This window comes from Pimephales promelas, chromosome 7 (genome assembly GCF_988280905.1).
Source record: "Pimephales promelas chromosome 7, fPimPro1.hap1.1, whole genome shotgun sequence".
In the NCBI taxonomy this organism is placed as follows: domain Eukaryota; kingdom Metazoa; phylum Chordata; class Actinopteri; order Cypriniformes; family Leuciscidae; genus Pimephales; species Pimephales promelas.
The window spans coordinates 21,053,290-21,074,420 of record NC_142775.1 but is presented as its reverse complement, the minus strand read 5'-3'; the positions used below and the strand labels follow the sequence as shown (position 1 = coordinate 21,074,420).

At 39.6% G+C, this 21,131-nt stretch overlaps 4 protein-coding genes across 5 annotated transcripts; 2 read left to right on the top strand and 2 right to left on the bottom strand.

Moving 5' to 3' along the window:
• The first annotated feature begins 503 nt into the window (after nucleotides 1-503).
• On the top strand, nucleotides 504-5,377 carry rnaseh2b (ribonuclease H2, subunit B). 2 transcript variants are annotated; one of them, XM_039656102.2, is made up of 11 exons: nucleotides 507-873; nucleotides 1,156-1,230; nucleotides 1,359-1,466; nucleotides 1,574-1,650; nucleotides 3,298-3,412; nucleotides 3,513-3,577; nucleotides 4,133-4,235; nucleotides 4,321-4,402; nucleotides 4,536-4,581; nucleotides 4,898-4,975; nucleotides 5,214-5,377. In XM_039656102.2, exons 1-11 carry the CDS (start codon nucleotides 810-812, stop codon nucleotides 5,322-5,324), a joined length of 924 nt encoding a protein of 307 aa, XP_039512036.2. In that variant the 5' UTR covers nucleotides 507-809; the 3' UTR covers nucleotides 5,325-5,377. The 2 variants fall into 2 exon arrangements, with proteins under 2 accessions (XP_039512037.2, XP_039512036.2); XM_039656103.2 differs by lacking the exon at nucleotides 4,898-4,975 and having other exon boundaries at nucleotides 504-873.
• Nucleotides 5,378-6,175: 798 nt separating this feature from the next.
• On the bottom strand, nucleotides 6,176-8,927 carry c9h13orf42 (chromosome 9 C13orf42 homolog). Its single transcript, XM_039656104.2, has 3 exons — nucleotides 8,061-8,927; nucleotides 7,418-7,562; nucleotides 6,176-7,142 (listed from the first exon to the last, which is right to left on the bottom strand). The coding sequence occupies exons 1-3, from the start codon at nucleotides 8,472-8,474 to the stop codon at nucleotides 6,892-6,894; spliced, it is 810 nt and encodes a 269-aa protein (XP_039512038.2). The 5' UTR covers nucleotides 8,475-8,927; the 3' UTR covers nucleotides 6,176-6,891.
• A 5,727-nt stretch (nucleotides 8,928-14,654) lies between these two features.
• Nucleotides 14,655-16,626, top strand: LOC120467247 (TLR adapter interacting with SLC15A4 on the lysosome). Its single transcript, XM_039656066.2, has 2 exons — nucleotides 14,655-14,756; nucleotides 15,386-16,626. Exon 2 carries the CDS (start codon nucleotides 15,386-15,388, stop codon nucleotides 16,211-16,213), a length of 828 nt encoding a protein of 275 aa, XP_039512000.2. The 5' UTR covers nucleotides 14,655-14,756; the 3' UTR covers nucleotides 16,214-16,626.
• A 552-nt stretch (nucleotides 16,627-17,178) lies between these two features.
• On the bottom strand, nucleotides 17,179-20,392 carry LOC120467246 (nuclear factor 7, brain). The gene is made up of 6 exons (XM_039656065.2): nucleotides 19,915-20,392; nucleotides 19,234-19,329; nucleotides 18,897-19,127; nucleotides 18,780-18,802; nucleotides 18,558-18,679; nucleotides 17,179-18,472 (listed from the first exon to the last, which is right to left on the bottom strand). Exons 1-6 carry the CDS (start codon nucleotides 20,353-20,355, stop codon nucleotides 17,931-17,933), a joined length of 1,455 nt encoding a protein of 484 aa, XP_039511999.2. The 5' UTR covers nucleotides 20,356-20,392; the 3' UTR covers nucleotides 17,179-17,930.
• Nucleotides 20,393-21,131: the final 739 nt, after the last annotated feature.

Here is a 21,131-nt window from a genome sequence, read left to right as displayed (position 1 = left end):
ATATAATACAAAATAATTACGAAATATGGGCTATATGCACGCATAAGTTCCGCATTTGACGTAAGGATGCTCGTCTATTTCCGGTTGTGTAGATTAAAGCGGAGGAAAACCGGAGAAAACGGGATTATGGCAGAGTCTTCAATATTTACTGTCCTCCCGTCTTTGAAACGAAACGTACATACGTTTAGATGTAATTTTATATATAGTTATGTTTATTTAATGTAATTTTAAAAAGAAGCATAAACACAACGAGGGGTGTCTGTTTTATCTGTTTTTGTGACTAACGTTTCATTAGTATAACCATGGAGTATAAAATTCAATATAAATTCTCGGTATTGCATTGGACTCTATGATCGGCGGAAGTTATCGAGCATCCCTAATGCTTCACCGGAAATAACGCCGTGCATAGAGCCCATTTGAAGATTATCGAGAAATGGTGGTTAAATACGTGCTACTACGTCTTTAAGGAATTCTGGAAGACTGTACCATTTTGAGAGAGGGGTGGCTGTGTAAACGCAATTTCAAATGAGGTGTTGTTCTGTCTTTACAGTTGTTAGACATTTAGAATAATGTTTTTATTTACTTACTTTTGAGAAATATGAAATTCTGCACAGCCAGGCTATTATGTTATATTTATGAAACATAAATCTTGTATGTTTCACACACCTATTTGAACTGTACACAGATATTTGCCGCCATTTTTATAGAGGCACAGCATTACTCACTGGTCTTGCGCATTTACATTATACATAACGTTAGCTATCTGAAAACTGGTTGTTACAGTTTAACGTTTTAACTCAATCCTTGAAATGACCACTAAAAAGAAACGCTCTGCGCAAACCGACAACGACAGCTGGGTTGTCATTGCTCCAGGTACATTTACAAAATTTACACTGTGTTCCATGCTAAGTTCACACTTGTACTTTGAGAAAAGTTGTATACAGTTTTCATTGCACATCTTTTTTTCTTTTCTTTTTTTTTTACTGTCTGTGACTTTATTATTGTATAAAAAAGTTCATTATTAATATCAACGTTGGCAGGAGTGTAAGTTACCCTTATAGCCCACCTAAATCTACATGCAGTTCTGTTATTCAGTTTACAAATCCATATTTAATTGAGTTTTGTGGCATGTGCTGACCCCTCCTTTACTTTCAGATTCAGCACTGAACACAGACAGATCCAGTGAAGACAGTGATCCATCCTTCATCAAACTCAAGAATCCTGCCACAGGTGGCTTTTAGTGTTACAGAAACTTAATCAACTGCAACTTACAGTTTAGTGGATATATAACTTTATTTAGTCATCCTGTCTATCAGCTAAATAAACTAAAACTGACTGACAGTTCTGTCATTGTGCAGGAAGTTCTTCGCTGTACCTATTTAGCCGTGGTGATGTCAGTGTTTATGAAGTTAAAGCCTTTTCTGAAGACTTTCGATCTTGGTTTATTGGACAGACCGTGCAAAGAGGTAAGCTCACCTTATAGAAAGTGAACTATCCATTCAACATACTTTGTCTAGTAAATTGCTGATGCTATTTAAGTGAACTAACAGCTCTTCTATTCCTGTGTCCTCAGATGGTAGACTGCTGTATGTGACTTCCATTGATCCTTTATTTCTGCTTTTGCCATACATTAGCAGTGTCGCCACCGAGGTAAACGATTAGTTGACATGCAATATGATAAGGCGCTTTTCCACTGCATAGTACGGTACGGTTCGGTTCGGTACGTCTCACTTGTGGTGCTTTTCCACTGCATGGTACGGTACAGTACGGTTCGCTTCAGGTCGCTTTAAATGGTACCTGGTCTGTTGAGGTTCCAAGCGTACCGTACCGGTACTAAAATGTGACGTGTGCAGATCACTGATTGGTCAGACAGAATCGTCATTCCCTGCGTCACTACTAGCGTCATTGGATTTGCGACACAAGACACGAGACACTTTTTTAGCAGTATTTTTGTTTTGCTGCCATCAGCCTCATTTTAAACACATTTTTCCGTCTAACAGTTAAAAACAACCACATACCGAGAATCAGGAGCACCATCCCCTCGATAGTCTCCATTGTTCCTGTGTTGTGGGTTTGAAAATGTGGCGCTTTAAGATGATGTCATGGCAGTAGAGGCGCGTGCAAATAACGATCAGTCCCACACACTTTGAAGGGGTACTACTGCGGTGGAAACGAAAAGCGATCCGAACTATCTAGGGGTACTATGCAGTGGAAAAGCGCCAATAGTAAGGCCCTGTGACTGTCCCAATACCCACACACTACGCCCTAAGATCTTCCTTGAAGTGGACACCTGTTGAAAGTGCACTTAGTGGAGCGATTTCGAAATGCTATTATGGAAATTGATACATGAAATTGTTCCCATCCCATAGATGAAAAAATATATGACGTGTTGGTGATAATATTATATATAGGCTATTTATTAAAATAGTCGTACATAGGCTATATGAAATAAAATGACATAACCCTGTCTCTTTTTGTTAAATTTCAGTTTTATTGATCAATAATAGCTATAATTAAAGTATAAGTAGCCTAAAAAGTATAAGAAGCTATAAAAGTCAAGAAATAAAGAAAGTTAAAAGATTCAATCAAACATAAATCAACAGGCTAACGTTACAACAATACAGTTAAATAGCCTTAATACTTAACTTTGCCCTCAGCCAAATCGATTTGCCAGGTAAAAAATAGATTAATGAGACCAAAGATCGTCCGTTAGATATACACAAGCCGATTTATAGCTCATGTTTAACCACTAGACACGTCAGAATTCACCTAGCCGAGGTAAGGCTGTTCTAGGTGGGGTACATGAGCGCTGAGCGCCCGGTGATCACCTGGAACTCTTATTTTGGAATTTTTAAATAGCTGCTATCTTTATAAATAAAACACAGATTTGAGCTTTAAAGAACCCTATTCTCAACTGAAAAACTCTTAAAACTAAATTTGTGACACAATACCACTAATATTTAAAAATTTTGCGGCCTTGAAAAACACTTAACCACACAGGCTTCCTTTATCTTCCCGGTTTCCGCTCCCGTAATGCCACAAGTATACAAGGGATTCTGGGTAATATCCCATAGCAAAGTGAGGTCTGATGCGCACTTGCAAAAGGGGTGCATTAAATGCCCTTATGATCACCCCTGGAGTACACTATTAGAGGATCGGGACATCCTACAGTCTTGCACCCCTTAGCGAGAACGCACATTGAGGGGCACAAGGGCGCAAGTGCGGATATTGGGACTGGGCCAAATCAGTCTGTTGTTCACATGAGCTTCACGTGTAATGCCAGCACTCTTTGCGTAGGGAAAGTTCCAACCGGTGAAGCAGATTGTGATGGATGAGGATTACCCTGAATGTACAAGACTTCTGCAATGCAAACAGGGACTAGCTTCCCTTCATCATGTGGCGGATGAGAAAGGTGTGCGAGTCTGTAGGCATGTATAGTGCCAGATCATCTACAGATACAGTATGATGTCCAAATTGTGTGACACATATATACATTGAATCATGTTTTTCAGAGGGTGGTGGTCAGAAGTTTCACAGATATAACCATGAGAAGACCTTGGAGTGGCTTAAGAAAAAGGTTTAAGCAATTTTTAATTGTTATGATATAAAACCCCATTACAGGCTACACAATGTAAAACTTTAGCATAGTGCCAGTTTTGAATTCACAAAGACTGCGATTTGGTTCAATAAATATATATATATATATATATATTTTTTTTTTGTAAGCCAATACAGGACAATACATCAATATGTTTCTAAATATGCAAACTCTTCATCGCTATTTCAAAATAAAAGTTTAAACCCTCGCTCTGAGTTTGCATGTTTCGATGTCCACATTCTTTTTCAAGAAATTAGCATCTGCAGCATTTATAAGAGGATTATTTTGTTCTATAAAACCATATTTTCACTTGCTTTTGACAAATATTATTGCTGCATGTATTTTGAGTCATTTTAAAGGCTTAGGTCTATTTTTATTACCACAAAAATATCTGATTACTCAATTACTCGTCAAAATAATCGACTGATTACTCGATTACCAAAATAATCATTTCTGACAGCCCTAATTTCGATAATAAAAATTGTAATCCTAACCTTAACGCTATTTGAAAGGAATTTTGAAAAATTCTTTCAGGTTCAGCAGACAGTAAGCGCGCTCAAAAAGAGCAACATATCTGTGGGTGGAGGAGTGAAGTCCAGCACATTTGTCAGAGTCAAACAGGAAGATGCTACTGAAGGTAAAAAAGGATGAATAAATAGTGGTAAACAGGATTGGTTGTATGCATTGTGTTGCTAAAGTAATGGTATTTGTTATCCTTTTAGAGGACTACCTCCGTTACGCACATGGTCTCATATCAGAGTACATTAGTGAAGACCTGAGCAAAGATCTCCTCAAGTATTTGCAGTATGTACACAAACATGTGTTTTCATGCACTCATCATTCACATAACCTTACAAACAACATTGCCAGACTGTCACTCACATTTTTACCTTGTTATCCAATATCCATAGTCACATTTAGTCTCTCATGTTACAAGGTTGCCAGAGATATCCAGCCCTAAAGAGACCGAGCCACCTTCTAAGGTAGGTAATCTTACTGCTTGAAATCCCAAATATTTTCATGTCACCGCCATGCTTGAATTTTAATATTTAAATTATGTCTGTTTGGTCTCGCTTTACCTGATTTTATGCAATGTTAACCATATCTGCTTGTAATTGTGTTGTGATTTGTTTTCTGGATTCTATTTCTTCTCAAACTCAGCTTTTGTCACTGCTTCAAGAAGCATTCTAAATGCTTTATTTCTGAATGCAGTTAGTGGAGCGGGTGTAGCAGTTCACTTTGATTCAAAAAGATATTTTGGTGGCCTGGTTTTTCTGACTGCTGTCTTGCATTTGATAGAAACGGAAACTGTCAGATAAGCCAGTAGAGGCCGGAGAAGACTACACCAAGTTCAACAGTGCTGATTTTGCACGAAAAGTGAGTTAGAATAACAAACAATGTGGTGATTGGATTAATGATGCAAACATTGAAAGAAAATGAAGGATGCACTACTGCAAAACTATCTTTTTCTCTCTGTCTATGCCTGAAAACAATCATTCAGCAGGTCATGCTTTAAATATTATTGATTGTAAATGTATGTTTTCTGATTATGTTTAGCTACTGTGCTACAGTTTTGATAATTGTAATATTTTAAATATGGTCTATGTTATCTCAGCCACCAAAGAAGATGACTGCAGCTCAGAAGAGTCTTGCCAAAGTAGACAAAACTGGAATGAAGAGCTTGGCAACATTCTTCAGTCCCAAAGTCAAACAAGAGAAGAACTGAGTGTTAGTGTGAGTGTCAAAACATTTTTGTTAATAAAGTCATTAGAAAATAAAGTATGCTCCTTTTTTTCTTTTCACCATTTGCAGTGATATACAATATGATATATGATACTGATACACAATACAGTTCAAAAGTTTGTGGTCGGTAAGATTTATGTATTTGAAAGTCTCTTATCCTCTCTAAGACTGTTTATTTGATCAGAAAAAAAATAATAAAGTGAACCATAATATAGTGGGAAAAGTATTACAATGTAAAACAACTGTTTTACATTTTAATATATTTTTAAAATTCATGTAATGCAAATCAGAATTTTTAGCAGCCATTACTCCAGTCTTCAGTGTCACATGATCCTTATAATACACTGATTTGCTGCTAAAGATCTTTTTCATATTCTCGGTGTTGAAAACAGTTGTGCTGCTAAATATTTTTGTGGTTTTTCAGAATTTTTTAAAGAATAAAAAGTTCAAAATAACAGCAGTTATTTGAAATAGCTATTTGTTGTAATAATTTAACCTTTGTCACTTTTGATCAAATCTAATTCCATTCAAAATGTAGCATTAAATTATTTAAAAAAAATCTTACTAACCCCAGAAATTTAAACAGTAGTGTATTTACATTCTTCTTTGCCCCATACTGTTGGATAACTTCAGTTGTATGCTATTAACTTCCTTGAACTTTATTCTCTATTATTGATAAACACTCATTGCACCTGGTTTGGTGTTGGTATTTTGAGTTTAGTTTTTATAGTCTGAAAGGGTAATACCCGATTCCTGCTTCCTTTTTTCAAAAAAAGAAACCTGACCTATTTAGCTCTGGATTCAAACACAGGTGTTTAGTTCCTCTTTATAGGTTTTAATGCTAAAAAAAAGTCTCAATAGTAGAAATACATAAGTTAAACTAGTTCATGTAGTTAACATGATTTATCATTCTTTTCCAGGTAATTGATATACTTGCAGATAGTCACAAATCATCATAAACAATCATAAAAAATGAACGTACAAACCTACCGACGAAAAACACATACCAGTTTGAGGGATGTCATACAACAAAGACTACAGTAAAAAAAAGTTTTAGTTTTAATGTTGTCTTAGTTGTCATGTTTTTTTTTGCATTTGGCTAATAAAGTCTTCTCACCTATCGTAACTAGGCAGTAAATAGCTGGTAAATGATTTGTTATGGATCATTCATATTGTCTGACTCTGAACACACTCCTGGTGGAGCTCCTGCCTTGAGCTCTGACTGGTTCATCAGATAGGTGATCCTCAGATCTGAGTAATTGTGATAAGGAAATTCCAGTTGCTCTGTCTGGAATCAGTGCGTAGGACGATTGTTCCACTTCAAGCTGGATGGTCACGCTCTGCTGATTGCCTTAAGTGTTTGCTATGGAGGCTACTGAAAAAGAGATTCTAATCTGCTGTGGATTATTTATGAAGCTTGGGCAGTGAGTAAGCACTGACATGTCACAGAGCTCATGTCCTCTTCCAGGCCCAACTTTTTGATCACACAACAGTGAGCTTTCAGTTGTCCTCTGGGCTCAAGCAGTGGAATAACAGTGTTGATTAGGCAGCTAGTCTTTCTTCTTGAGCTTGGGTTTGAAACGCAGAGTCTGAAAGGCACTCTCTACCACTTTTGGCAGGTGGATAGGGTTTCGTTGCAGACATCTCCTACTGCATGTGCTTCCCATGTGTCCCTTCCGCTGGGCTGCTTGCCCATGACTAATATCTGAATTCTTGGGCTGTGATTCCGTCATGGAGATTCGGCGAGGGTCCCGAAGCACCCAGTTTGAGTGAAGGTCATGTTCACTGGTACTGGTTGCCACTAGAAAACATTAAAATTGGAGGAGGATCAGAATAAGACATGAAACAATTAAAAAAAAAAAAAAAAAAAAAAAAAAAAAACAGATGGCTGAACCATTAAGGGAAAAAAAACTTTAATTTTTGATGTTTCCTGAAGGTTCACAAAGTACAAAATAAAAGTAAAATATACTTTCTATTAAGATCTATAAAGTAAAACATCCCGCAACTCCATCTTCCATGCTGCCTTTAGAGTCCTTTAGAATATTCTAGAATTTGAATGTAAAGTTCCATACACACCTATGAAGTCCACATCTGCATGCCCGTTGTCCACATGTGGTTTTCGATTGGGTTCTGGGTCACAGCTTGCAATGACTGCGTCAAAGAACTGGAGAGTGTCTTCCTCATTTGGGATTGGTGGAGCAGAAGGCTCAGGCCGTGAAGTCTTTGGAATACAAAAGATGTGTATTAAGTTACATTGCTGGTTCAGGTTTCTTCGGGGTTGTTGTTATTCTTAGAACTACTGATAAAGGATCAAACTAAAACTACTGGACCTCCTTAAAATTAGAAAGCTTGTTCACACAATCCCACTTTTCACACTGAATTATTAAAGATTTTCCTTACTAAATTAAACCTATAGCATTCACACACATTTTAGGGAACTGCAAAGCAGGAACAATATTCTCCTAATCCCTACTGTATTAAAATAGGCCTATTCGGAATATTAAACCTTCTCATGGTTATATTATGAATATCTTAAACTAAATATTGCACACTAAGATTGAACTTTAAAAAAAAAATGCATCTTCCTATTTTAACGCAGGTGAAAAAATGAAGAACACGTAGGCTATAGATTATTTTACAATTGACCTTATTTTGCCCTCTAATAACGTTCACTACTTTACTCAACATACAGTATACATATTGCCATGTTGCATCTCACCTGTGCAGCTCTGTTTTGCGGTGGCCGAGGTGCGGGGTTCTTCTTGCGGGACGCGGTTTCTTTCCGCTCGCTGTTGTTGAGGTCATTGATGCTCTTGGTGTACTGACGCCTGAGCGCGACCAGTTCCTGTAAGTACTCTAAGCAGTTCTGGTTCTGGGAATAGAGCCATACTCGATCTTCTCGACTCTGGTAGTAGTACAGGGCCGTGCTGGAATGGACACTCACGGCGCTCACGCTCCTCTTCAGTGTGGAGTCCTGCTGCGCGCGACTGCTCTCCCCGACCACGAGCATCGACGTGCTCCGAACCAGTTTCACGGTGCACGCGCTGTGGTAATCCTCATTGGACCTGAACCTATCCCGTGAGCGAGGCCCAAGATGGTTCGGACGGAAAACTGCGTTGATTTTCTTAAACATCACAGTTGGTGTCGGGGTGCTCTCGTTTAACGTTAGTGGTTAAATATCCGGGCTGGCGATTGAAATGATGCTGGTTCAAAGCACACGGTTCTATCATCATTGTGCCCCTGATAGTAGCGTAAAATTAGTAAAATAAACGATTTATTAGCTTGCTTGTTTAGTAATCGGGCTCTATTTAATCATTGTAGGACTAATGATGACAGCCTGCTCTGTTTCTTTATATCCATCTTCACTGAGCACTTTGCGCGAAAACTTATAGGCTACTTTATATCTTCTTCGTGAAATTCAGATTAAAGAGTTTGTTGGTTGATCTTGTCCATGGTGCTGAACTCCAGTTTTGAGCCAAGCGCATAAAGGACACATTACAAGCGATGGTGATGACCATTTCTCAGCCGTGAAGAAGACATGGTTTCTAACACAGCCATGGCAACAGTGCGCAGTAGTAACACTACACTAACAAATTAATAATGAACCAACCTTGGACATATTGGGCTACACACATGTGCTGGCCATCACAGTTAGCTTTATGATGCGTTGGATAACATTACATGTATCTTATGCATAAATTATTTAATCACAATTAATGTATGTGGATTAATAATAAGATCTTAACTGGTCTCTTAACTGGTTGCCGGTGCGTCAGAGTCGATTTTAAATTGTTGTTTGTTTTCAAATCCTTAAAGCTATGGTATACGATGTTAAAAATCGGTCGAGAAAGCCTGGGACGGTAAAAACTCATCCCATCCCTCCACACACACACACACACACACACACACACACCCCTCTGTGCTACCTGATCCCTGATCTAACTCACTTTTGAGTTCACGTTAACGCAAGATTAGCAGCATATGAAATGTTCTAAACTCCCACCACCATTAGTATAATACTACTAGTATGCTAAGGTTCTCTTACGAGAGGTTCTCTCGTATTGCGTAAGCTAGCTTACGCTACGGGAAAGATTCATCTTTGCTGAGAAGTTGAAGCCAAAAAATTATTCCCTAATTTTGTAATCATTGTCAACGCAGTCTCTTCTGAGGCAGACCATGAGCGGGCTAGCTAGCGGCTCATTGGTTCGCTCAGAGAGAATGCACGAACCTATGAGCGGCGTCAAAAGGGGCGTGGCTACAGTGTATAAAGGTCGCTCTCCAAGCTAGTTCGTTGATTCTTTTTCATTCAGCGAGCTACACGCATCCGCTGTCATGGGAAGAAGCCGCCGCCGCCGCCGCCGCCGCCGCCGCCGTCGTCGAGAGGGCACCTTCTAACGAGCTCCGGACTCTGAGGAAGCCGGCCGTCTGCCACTTTCAGCCGCCCAGCAAGCTAGCGCCATCCGACGCGTATCCTTTTATTCCATTCCCTAAAAAAGCCGAGCGTCTTTTTAAAAATGCCTCGAATTTCCTGTGGCTCTTGCTGCTCTTCACTCGAGGAAGGAGACCGCCACCCCATCTGCGTTCTCTGTTTCGGAGTGGAACACGCAGAGCTCGCACTCGCCAACGGAGGATGCGACCACTGCGAGGACCTGCCTCTATCTTCCCTGCGGGCTCGACTGCAGGCAGTCAAAACCGCTCCCGCGCCGCCTCTCACTTCGCCGCGTAAAAAGAAAGCGACTAAAAGCCGTTTTCACGGCTACCCAGAGAGTTCACAAAAAGCATAAAAGCCTCAAGTGTAAAAAATGTGCCCACAAGCATGTGCTCACTTACACACACAAGCACCATATGCCCAGGGTCTTTCACAGAGCCCATTCTCGCGGAGCGAGTTCTATCCGCTCCAGTAGCAGAGAACATAAGCACGCCCACGAGCCCGTGCGCGTGTCCCCCCTCTGCCCGCTATGTCACACGGCCCATAAACTCCTCTCTGAGTGTAAGTCCCGTTGCCTTCCACATTATAAGCGCGCCCACACCCAGTGTCCAGCCCGCTATGTGCAGCAATCAGGGCGAAATCGCCATTCAGCCGCTCGCTTCGAAGCGTGGGAAGCCATCCCCGGCATCTCCCCGTGGGTTTTAAGCATAAAGAATGGCTATCGATTACAGTTTCGTCGCCGCCCGCCACGCTCGCGCGTGCGGCTCGAATCCATTGTCAGCCCGGCTGCTATGAACACGCTTCGCTTAGAAATAGCCAAGCTACTGCAGAAGGGCGCTATAGAGAGAGTCCCGCCATCTATGACCGAGTCGGGGTTTTACGGCCGTTATTTTCTGGTTCCCCATAGTCATTCTGAAACCTAGACACGGTTATGTTCCGAAAGCGATTGGTACCCCTTTCAGGGCTCAAGTGATCTCTCTATCGGCGCTGCCTGCATCCGATAGCGAACGTGACGCTGACCGCCTCTGCCCGGTTCGGGCTCTCAGAGTGTATACTACACGCGTTGCCGCGTTCAGACGCTCAGAGCAGCTGTTTGTGTCGTTCGGTGGCCGCACCAAGGGATTAGCCGCCTCGAAACAGACTCTATCCAGGTGGATAGTAGACGCGATTGCCTCTGCTTATGCCGCTAAAGACCTGCCTTGCCCTCTGGGCATCAGGGCTCATTCCACCAGAGGCATGGCCTCATCGTGGGCATGGTCCTGCGGAATTTCCAATCACGACATTTGCGTGGCTGCGGGATGGGCCTCCCCCTCCACTTTTGTCAGATTTTATAACTTGGAAGTTCCAGCCTTACAGGCTAAAATTCTGGCGGTCTAGTACTCACAGCTCTTCTATAGAAAGCCGCACTATTGGGAGTTCTATCACAACCGGCTCACCCCTTGTGTTCCCCTATGTGCTTATGCATTACACATCACGGCCCGCTTCGCCGGCCGCCTTAGGGCGTTTTGCACTAGATGATAACGGCCGCTATGCTGGCCGCCTTATTATCTTCATCCACTTAAAGATTCCCCTGGTGTTTCCCCCCTGGGATGCTTAGTGGTTACTTAGCGCGCACGGCGTTGATCAGGTGTTCCCGTAGCGTAATCTAGCTTACGCAATACGAGAGAACCTCTCGTAAGAGAACGAATCGGTTACCTAACGTAACCCCGGTTCTCTCTAGCTGATGGAACGAGTATTGCGTTCCCGGCCGTGTTTGCGCCACTAGCGTTTCGCTTCATGCTACAGAATCGACGAACTAGCTGGGAGAGCGACCTTTATACACTGTAGCCACGCCCCTTTTGGCGGGCTGTGACGCAGTGAGCGAGCGCCGTCCGCTCATTGGGCGCGGACTCAGCGCCGCTCTCCCATAGGTTCGTGCATTCTCTCTGAGCGAACCAATGAGCCGCTAGCTAGCCCACTCATGGTCTGCCTCAGAAGAGACTGCGTTGAAAATGATTACAAAATTAGGGAATAATTTTTTGGCTTCAACTTCTCAGCAAAGATGAATCTTTCCCGTAGCGTAAGCTAGCTTACGCAATACTCGTTCCCTCATCTAGAGAGAACCGAGGTTACGTTAGGTAACCGATTCGTTTTCAGTAATTGTTATTGCAGCACACAACGCATCTTGTTCAAATTCCGATCGGCTTGAACAGAAACCCGCTGTTGAAAGGACTTCAACAAATATTGACCCGTGATAGGCGATGCTAAACGGCTAACATTCATAGCATGAGCAAGTTATCAAACTGATAACAAGCTATTTATGTAACACATTACACCATAAAAGTATAAATAAATGTTTACCTGCTCAACAAAAAGTCAGCGTGTCAGCGTCGGTTTTCAGTCTCAGATCTCCCTGCATCCTCCAACGGTCAATGGTGGACCCTACATTTATCCTACTTAAGAGTCCGTTGTTACAATTTTTTTAAATCTCTGCTCTTTCTTCAACAGACTTTCTCTTTCGTCCAAACTTTACAGCAGAAGCAAGCAGGGGCCGCTTGCTGCTGACGTTTATATTTTTATCCATGGCTGTTCTGACTAAGCTAGCTACCATAGACTGTCTGTCAGTTGCTTGCTCGCGGAAGGAGGGGGCGGGTTCGGGTGTGGTTGGGTTGGGTTGGAGACACGAGCGCCAGGCGGAGTTTCAAGTGGAGCTGTGATTGGATGAGAGCAGTTGTCCAATGCAAGCTGTCCTGCCGGGCAGCTTACATTGGTCAACTTCTCTGCGGCTGTACAGCCAATAGAGTGAATGGATTTTTTTTCATTATTTTTTCTTTTCATATTGTTAGGATTGTACTAGCCTATATAGCCATAACCAGCATCTAAACGAGGATATTAATAATGAACAATCTTTGAATTTGTATACCATAGCTTTAAATGGTCTTGCACCCTCTTACTTATCTGAACTTTTAACTTTGAACGTACCTGGTAGCCTATGTGTCTATGGTCCACACAAGCAGTTATAATCCCAGCCACATTCACGATTTAAGTCGAGAGGGGATCGGTCCGGAATCGTCATCGTGCTTTTGCAGTTGTCGGTCCTAGGCGGCATAGCTTCTCTGTAAACTACTTGAGATCCATTTCCTCTTTAGTTTACATTTAAGCAGAAGTTTTATCTTTTGACCGGGCATTTCAATTAATATGTTTTTTTTTTGTTTTTGTTTTTTTGCTCTTCCTTTCATGTTTCCTGGACCTTTGCCTGTAAAGCACACAGTGGTCAACATCTGTTGTGTTTATTTATGCTATAAATAAATACATGAACTAATGAAATTAAATGTTTTCGCTTAATTTTTAGGGCATTGTGGGTGGAGTGTTGCCAATGTAAATCGCTTAAAATATCCACTAAATTACAGTTTGAAATTATTTTCTTTTCTGCTATCCTATAAATTGGAACATTTAAGACATTAAATGAAATTATATTCAATTGCACGGCAACATGGGTTTTTAGATTGCTTTAACTCATCAATATAAGTTAAGCAATTTACTTTAAAAAAACTTAACTTAAAAAAGATTAGTTATACAAGACTCAACTCAATTGTTTCAAGTCACTGTAATTTAAGTTGAAATGACTTAAACATCCAAGTTGATTGTACTTAAAAACTTAAAGCAGCAACTTTACATGGTGTGTTCATATTCAGCTAATGAGTCAGACACTTGAGCTAGAGCCACTACGACAGGACGGCTAAAGTTTCTGGTGAGGTATTAGGTTGATTCTGGGAGCTGTGTGGTCACCGGAGACTGGGAGTTTATTATTTTTTCCCCCTATTATAAAGTCATTTTTAACCATTCATCACATGTTTAACCCTTTTTCTGACCCTTTTAATGAAATGGGTTGTTTAAAAAAAATGTTAACATCTTAGCATACAGTTATACTGCATTATTCTGGTCAAGAACCACCCACTAAGACTGGAAACGACATGTAAAGCTACAGTACCAGTTGTTTTTTGCTTTTTACATGCTGTTTTTGGGTGGGTTGTTTGAAAGTACAATAGTAAACCAATTATGAACTCATACAATGGCATGGCACTCTATACACCTTATAATGGCAGAAAATTTGACTGACTATCTAAAAGTAATACGTATTAATTCACAGACATTACTCTAAAAACAAGCAATATGTTTTTTGTTCCTTATATGTTAAGTGCATATACTATTGTGAGAAATGATCACATGAATAATGAATGTAGGTGATGCAGAATTTTGTCACCAACCCTTTCGGAGATTAACCACCGCTAGAGGTGAGTTCAATCTACATGTGACACAATTGGTTTCAATTACCCTGGAATTTGATTTGGTTTCAATGAGGAAATGAAGATTAACTGTTACACAAGAATCCTAATAGCTGCAGGTGCTAACATTGAGACCGAATAGACATTAGTTTTCATTTCTAATGAAACTGCAACATATAACAGCTGCATGAAGTGTGAGAGTTTAATAGAAAAAAATTTCAACAATGTGCCAATAAACACTCACAACAGGACCATGGTCCATCTCTTATCAGTAGAGTTTTTTTTATTATTATTCAACAGAAGAAAAAAATCTAACTGCTATAGCTTTTATGTTTTATATATTTAAAGGTAATATACTCTCCATTAGGGAAATTACCCACAACCCCCTCTTCCTAAAATAGACAAATCTAGGGGGAACACAGAGAAGACAGTTGGTTGTGCTCCTCTGAGATCCTGTGGAAACACACTTAACATGGTCATGCATGGCTTATAGCACATTTCATAAATTCAAACAGAACTTTGACTGTGAAAAGCTTGTTTCATGACAAGAGGCATGTTAAATAAATGCATAATGTGGTTCCAAATTTACACAACACTTTCACTTCCTCCCTTACTGGAGCATAAAACTGAAGAACACAGCAGAGCTTAAATACTGCAGAGACTCGGAGACAGAACCACACAGAACCTCAGCTCAATAGCCAGAGATTCTTTAGTAGGAAAGGTAAGCTTTAAGGAACTTTCTATCTGGGGTAATCTGGGTGATGTGAGGTGGACAATAATATTACATGGTTGTTGGGGTCTCAAACTACTGGCCCATGACTTTGACTTTTCATATGGCCCCTCAAGTGTTAATAGTTTATCCTTAAATACATTTTAGTATAGTTTTAGTTTATATTGTGCATGTTTTAATTACATTTATTTTTTTTTTAAGTATGCACTACTGTTCAAAACTTTTGGGATCTGTAAGATTTTTTTTATTTGACCACATAAATACATTTTGAAATATTATTACAATTTAAAATGCAATTTATTTCTGTGATGTCAAAACTGAATTTTCTGCATCGTTACTCCAGTCTTCAATGTCACATGATCCTTCAGAATTCATTCTAATATGAGAATGATGAATAGAAATCTCAAAAGAACATCATTTATTTAAGAATATTTTTTGTAACGATGTAAAAGTCTTTACTGTCACTTTTGATCAATTTAATGCATCCCTGCTCAATAAAAGTATGAATTTATTTCTTTACTGACCCCAAACAATTTTATATCTCAGAGTTTGAGACTCCTTTTCTAAACGGTTTAGTGTGAACTGATGTCCACTTTAACTTCTGTGTATGTGTACTGTAGATGCTGTGTGAAGGTAAGCTGTGGTGTTTGGCGTTCGAAGCTGAACCCGAGTGTGTAAATCCTCCTACATGTGACACAGTCCCAGCACCATCATCGTCTCCGCTGACTTATCCCCTCTCAGCACAAACCCCTGTCCTCTCACCTCAAGAGACTCACGCTACGACACGAACAAAGACCCAGCAGAGCGAAGCTCACCTTCCGTCTACCGCCCCTGCGGCAGGACGGCAACCCGCCCTAAGTGTGGATATCCCCAGGCAGGCAGACACCACAGAAGCAGAGGCATTTTTAGTGCCTTCGAGCTGCCACAGCATCTTTCAGCATTACAACGATTTACACATTGCTGGTGGCCAGGTGTTGCCGCTCAGCCCCAGTGCAGGGGATGTACAGGGCAATCACATTCAGGACCCCCAGGCTGGGCCCTTTCTTCTGTCTGGAGATGTCCCCTCACCCTCCCTTCTCCCTCCTCTTGTCCATGAGTTCAGGGGCTCGAGGCGCTGGAGGGAAGAGAGCGGACGTGAACGGCCCTCTCTTCTGCAGTTCGGCCGGCCCCTCTCTAACTCACAACTCAACGGCTACCTGGAACAGAAGCTTCTGGAGCTGTACAGGGAGTACCTGACCGAGGGACCCACGGCGACAAGGCCGGTCATGGCCTCTGAGCTACTGCAGACCAGCCTGGACCAAATGACCCTCCAGCTGAGCCGTGAACAGAACATGGAGACGGCACGGGCCAAAGACATGCTGCTCAGCTGCCTGCTGAAAGTCACCAGCAGTTATCAATCCAGCGAGATCAGCACCCCTCTACTGCAGATCTCCACGGAGACAAAGTGAGATGGAAACGAGGCAGAAGTGGGAAAAGAAACGTTGTGGCAGTAAGACCAAGGAGATGGACTTTCACATATAGCGTGTAACAAGTTATAGCTTGAAACACATTAATCAGTCATTTCTGTAAATTGTAATGTAGTAAATCTGAAAAATGCAATCGTGTTTTTTAACTGGAATGCTGCCGATTATTCAAGGTGTCTACAGTTATCGAAAGTCTGGATGAATAAAATCTAAAAAAAAGGCATGGACATTTTTCTGCTGAATATAAAATAATGTTAAGTGCTCTAATGTTTCATTATCAAGAAATGACTCTCTGCGAGTCAGCTTTACTTTAATATTATTTATATACTATTATAGTACTTTTTGTGTTTAGTTTAAGTTTCTGAAATATTGTTAATAAATATATATTTATATTTCTATATAGCTTTATATATATATATATATATATATATATATATATATATTTCAATTAGTAAAAACTATTTAAATAGTTCTAGATAACATAACTACACTGTCACAGCAATATTAATATAAAATCATTAAAAAAAAAATCACAAATGATAATCAAGGAATTTCAGTCAACTGGTGTTAAAAACTGTTATCATTCTAATAGATATAATTAGAGGTCAAATCTGATTCAAATAACCTGAATGAGATGTATTGCATATCAATTTGCGTGCAAACACACACACACACACACACACACACACATACACGCAAAAAACAACTTAAGCAATATGTATCACAAGCAGTTCTCTGTTTGAATCTTGAGGCACTGGACCTTCAAACATTTGGTGTGAGGTGTTGGTGCACTAAGGTGTTGGTACATGTGATTTTGTTTAAGATAATTACAATCTATGAAAAATGATTGACTTTCCCTTTCTCATGCACAATGTGAAAAGGAATACTCCACCTAATACTTCACTGTATTGTGAAACTTGTTCGAAAAAACAAAAAAATGAAATAAAAATATATTGAGAAACTTTGAATAGTCTTTTAATAGTGGCTGTTAAACATTGGGTGCATTCTAGTAATTTAACTGCTAGGAGTCAATTTTTCCGCTTATACTATGGTTATCACACCTCAAAACATTGTTCAGATGTATTTCAAGACATTTGTCAGGTTTTTGTCAATGTCGTTGTAACAGTGCAGTTATTACACCATTTGTGAGAAATATCATGCAACTTTTAAGTTGTTAAACTATTTTACTGATAAAATTGCCAGAGCAGCGCTGACAACATTTCTGTGCGAGTGTGTGTCCGTACTGAATGTGAGTGCATTTGAGAGGAACAGAGAGCAGGAATATGTGCTTTTTCATAATAAATAATAATAAATGCAAAATAAAATGAGATTATGTGGAAAAAAAAAAAGAAAACATGGAAATCATTTGTAATTTTTTATCCTATTGTTTACAGTGTTTATTTGCTTGGTTAGTGTCATTGTAGTTTTTGGTTATTTTGCAGTTATAGGCTGAAAAGATCTCTGAAATAACTAAAATCATTTGGAAAAGTGATATACACATGTAATGCGACCTGCCCTGAACTACTTTGTGCGTCTCCTTAATTGCACACCTTAGAATGTTCATAAACCAATCAGATTCAAGCTTTAACGGCCCTGTACAATAATTATTTATATGACATACATCATAAACAGCACAATCAATTAAATGAAAAAAAAAAAAGAAATTAAAATAAAATTAGGCATTACATAAAACTTCTAAGATCTAAAGTGAGTCTTTTTTTACTGAGAAATTTACCGGTAAGATGAGAAGAGGAGAAATATTACAGCCAACACCGAAAAATGGAAATAATCTTTCAGTAAATGTGTGTGTAAAAGAGTATATGTGTGTTTCAGTAAGAGGGTCAGAGAATGACAGTTTTCCACTCTCCCAGTCCAGATGAACTCTGATCCTCTGCAGTTTCTCTTTCACCGGGAGGAGAGTTGGTGATTGTGGTGGTACATGTGCTTTATATTCACCACAGAAATGCCCCACCAGCCAGACTCCACTCCTTGAGAATATTTTATTCCTCCTTTGAGCGGATTCATTCATCACTCCGAGGAACCAGCCCGTACTGTCTCCGACCTCAACATCCCAGCAGTGAGACCCTGAGTCAAAGCCCTCTGAGCCAAGAACACACGCAAACATGTCGAATCTCTCTGGATTGTCAGGAAGTGTCTGTTCCTCATCGCTGTATGTCACACTGGTCAGATCATCAGACAGGATGAGATTACAGTGTGCAGTGTTGGGGTCAAAGGTCACAGGAGCTGAAGCAAGAGAAAGACACAGACACGAATCAAGACAAATGACTCTTATTATGAAGCTGAATTCATTGTGTCCTTCTGTACTCACTGTATTCAACACTTTTCTGCATCTTCTGTAACACAGTGAACTTCAGGTTACTCAGGTGTTTTGGCATATTGATCAGCACTCCAGAAATGTTCTCTGGATCCGGCAGTCTACACTGGGAAACTCTGGGAAACCGTTCAGGAGTCAGTGATGCTGTAGGTTTGAGCTCAGGACAATAGAGACAAAAAAGGAAAAAAAAAAAAACAAAAAAAAAACAATACAAACCTTTTCATAGTGGCCTCATAGTTCTGTAATAACAGAAATACAGAATAAATAAATTAACACTTTTTTAAAAAAAGGGCAAATTTGCCTTTTCGTTAAGTAAATAAACATGCTTAATACTTGTAGGAATAAAGCATCTTCAGCGTTCATCTCCTCCTCTATAGCTGTGATTGTGGCAGAAAGAGATGACAACTCTCTGCTCATCTCCTCAATTTTCTTCCTCATCATCTGACTCTTTTGCTCTTCTTCCTCCTTCAGTGCATTTTTCCTGGCCACCTCTTCATTACATAAACTTTGGCGAAGTTTCAAAAACTCGTCCTTGATCAATTTCTCTGTGTATTGAGCCTGAAACTGAAACCATTGACATTTTGGATGGATGAATGACTATATTCTAACATAAACATACATTTTACAAAGATGGGGTGCTTCACAACTTTATACCATAGTAAATACTTACCTTAATATGTTCTGCAGTTTGAAGTGAAGTCTTTTGAAACTCCTGAATTATTCTCAGCCTTGCCTGCAGTGGTTTTAATGCAGTTTTGAGTTTCTCCTGGAAGAAATCAACAGAACAGGTTAATATGAAACTGTCTGTTTTCAGCTCCTGTATATCTAAAAAATTAGACTTTGGGTCAAAGAACCTGATCAAAACAGATTTAGCAATTATTTTAGATCATAGGTTATTTGCCATCCCAGTCAACATGTAAAGATCATGCGATAATCACAGGGACAACACCATTCTCATACTTTGATTCTCACAGTGTGATTAATATGCGAGCTCATTGTGAATTTAAGGGTATTTACTAATAATTATCCTAGTTCAGTTTGTTGAAAACACGAAACATCGAAAAAAAAACACAACAAAAAAACGCACGTAATTTAGAACATGTAGCTGCTAATAATAAAGTTTTTATTTCTTCACGCAATAATTTACTACGACGTTTTGTAGGAATATTTCCAGAAAGTTTTCTTTCTTAGCATTTTTTAAGGCGTTTGGGTTTTATATGGCGTCAGATAAAACAAAACAAAACAACCAAGAAAATTCAAAATAGTCTAATTTAAAGCAGATAATATTTTGTCCTAAAATACTAGTGATCATAGGTCGTAGTGTTTCCAGAGATCAGTTAATGAACGTTACCTTTGCTGCTGCAGCGCTGTCCGTGGAATGTAGGGGGATGGATGCAATGTTGTTGTCTTCATCATATGCTGCTGTGTCCATCAGTTCTCGTCGTCTCTTCACTTCCAGTGAAGGAGTTGACTCCGCACATCGTTTCTCTCTCATCTTCTTCCACGTATCCTTAATGAGCCATTTTATTCTCTCTGCGTCTTTGGACACGCGGTCGTACCTTAATAAGAGAGTTCTGCATATGCCGCAGACGGCCAGAGTCGTGTCCTGAAGTTTGCCAACTAATTCCTCCAACACAACCGTATATTCCGCTTTGTTTTCAGACTTGTGTCCGTGATAGAGTCGATGCTTATTACATTTGTTTGGATAGAAGTCCCTACCACAAACCAAGCAGCCATTTTCCACTTTCTTCGGTTTAGCCTGGTCAACGTTTCGCGGAGACTCTTGAGCCATTATTATTATCAGCGATTTCAGATTTACCCGCCCCTAAAAACGAACAGTAGTTTTAAAAGCGAACAGTGATTGGTCGCTTTACATGTCGGTCACATGATTTCTTCCGGTCTGAGCCATGGGTCTAAGCATAGACAGTAAAATGGTCTAAGTGGGCAGTTGATGGTCCTTTTTGTTCCAGAGCAAAAATCATATTGATATAAGATTCAAGTTAAAATAGCCTATAAGTTTTATTTTAACACAACAAATGAAAGAATGAATGCAAGGAGAAAGCTAATAGCCTAGATAATAAAGGGATAGACCCCAAAAAAATGTCATCTTAGCTTACCCTTACAAAAGATTAGCTTAGTAGAATTTTTTTTTTTTTTTTTCAAAAACAGCAATGATGCAGTAGCCTACAATGAGCCTAGTTTTACTGGAGTACAGATGCAGATTTACTGCAATACAACTGCATTACAGCTGAAGTATTATTGCAATACAGCTGATAATACTGCAATATAACTGCAGTAGTAGTCTGCAATACATAATACCACTAAAGTAGCCTACCATTACATAATACCGAAGTCCAATATTAATAAATTTCTGTAGCCTATAATACCTTTGAAACATCAACAGAATATACAGAATACATTTTATTTTCACACATCTGCAATATAATGACTTCATGTACAAAACAACAACTGCAATGCAACAATATAATGAGATTTTACCTTTTTTTACTTCGATTAACTGGCTGAGAGGTGAGTGTTTATTACAACTCATTAAATCATGTGTATTTA

What these genes read in the sequence shown, in the direction of transcription:
- LOC120467247 (XM_039656066.2), top strand. Translation starts at nt 15,386, where the DNA reads ATGCTGTGTGAAGGTAAGCTGTGGTGTTTGGCGTTCGAAGCTGAACCC.
- c9h13orf42 (XM_039656104.2), bottom strand. Translation starts at nt 8,474, where the DNA reads ATGTTTAAGAAAATCAACGCAGTTTTCCGTCCGAACCATCTTGGGCCT. An exon ending in CGCAAAACAGAGCTGCACAG is followed by an intron (nt 7,563 to 8,060) that starts GTGAGATGCAAC and finishes TGTATTCCAAAG; the next exon opens with ACTTCACGGCCTGAGCCTTC. An exon ending in TGCAGATGTGGACTTCATAG is followed by an intron (nt 7,143 to 7,417) that starts GTGTGTATGGAA and finishes AATGTTTTCTAG; the next exon opens with TGGCAACCAGTACCAGTGAA.
- rnaseh2b (XM_039656102.2), top strand. Translation starts at nt 810, where the DNA reads ATGACCACTAAAAAGAAACGCTCTGCGCAAACCGACAACGACAGCTGG. An exon ending in TGGACAGACCGTGCAAAGAG is followed by an intron (nt 1,467 to 1,573) that starts GTAAGCTCACCT and finishes CTGTGTCCTCAG; the next exon opens with ATGGTAGACTGCTGTATGTG. An exon ending in ACAGGAAGATGCTACTGAAG is followed by an intron (nt 4,236 to 4,320) that starts GTAAAAAAGGAT and finishes TTATCCTTTTAG; the next exon opens with AGGACTACCTCCGTTACGCA.
- LOC120467246 (XM_039656065.2), bottom strand. Translation starts at nt 20,355, where the DNA reads ATGGCTCAAGAGTCTCCGCGAAACGTTGACCAGGCTAAACCGAAGAAA. An exon ending in ACAGCGCTGCAGCAGCAAAG is followed by an intron (nt 19,330 to 19,914) that starts GTAACGTTCATT and finishes GATTTCTTCCAG; the next exon opens with GAGAAACTCAAAACTGCATT. An exon ending in TATGAGGCCACTATGAAAAG is followed by an intron (nt 18,680 to 18,779) that starts GTTTGTATTGTT and finishes ACGGTTTCCCAG; the next exon opens with AGTTTCCCAGTGTAGACTGC.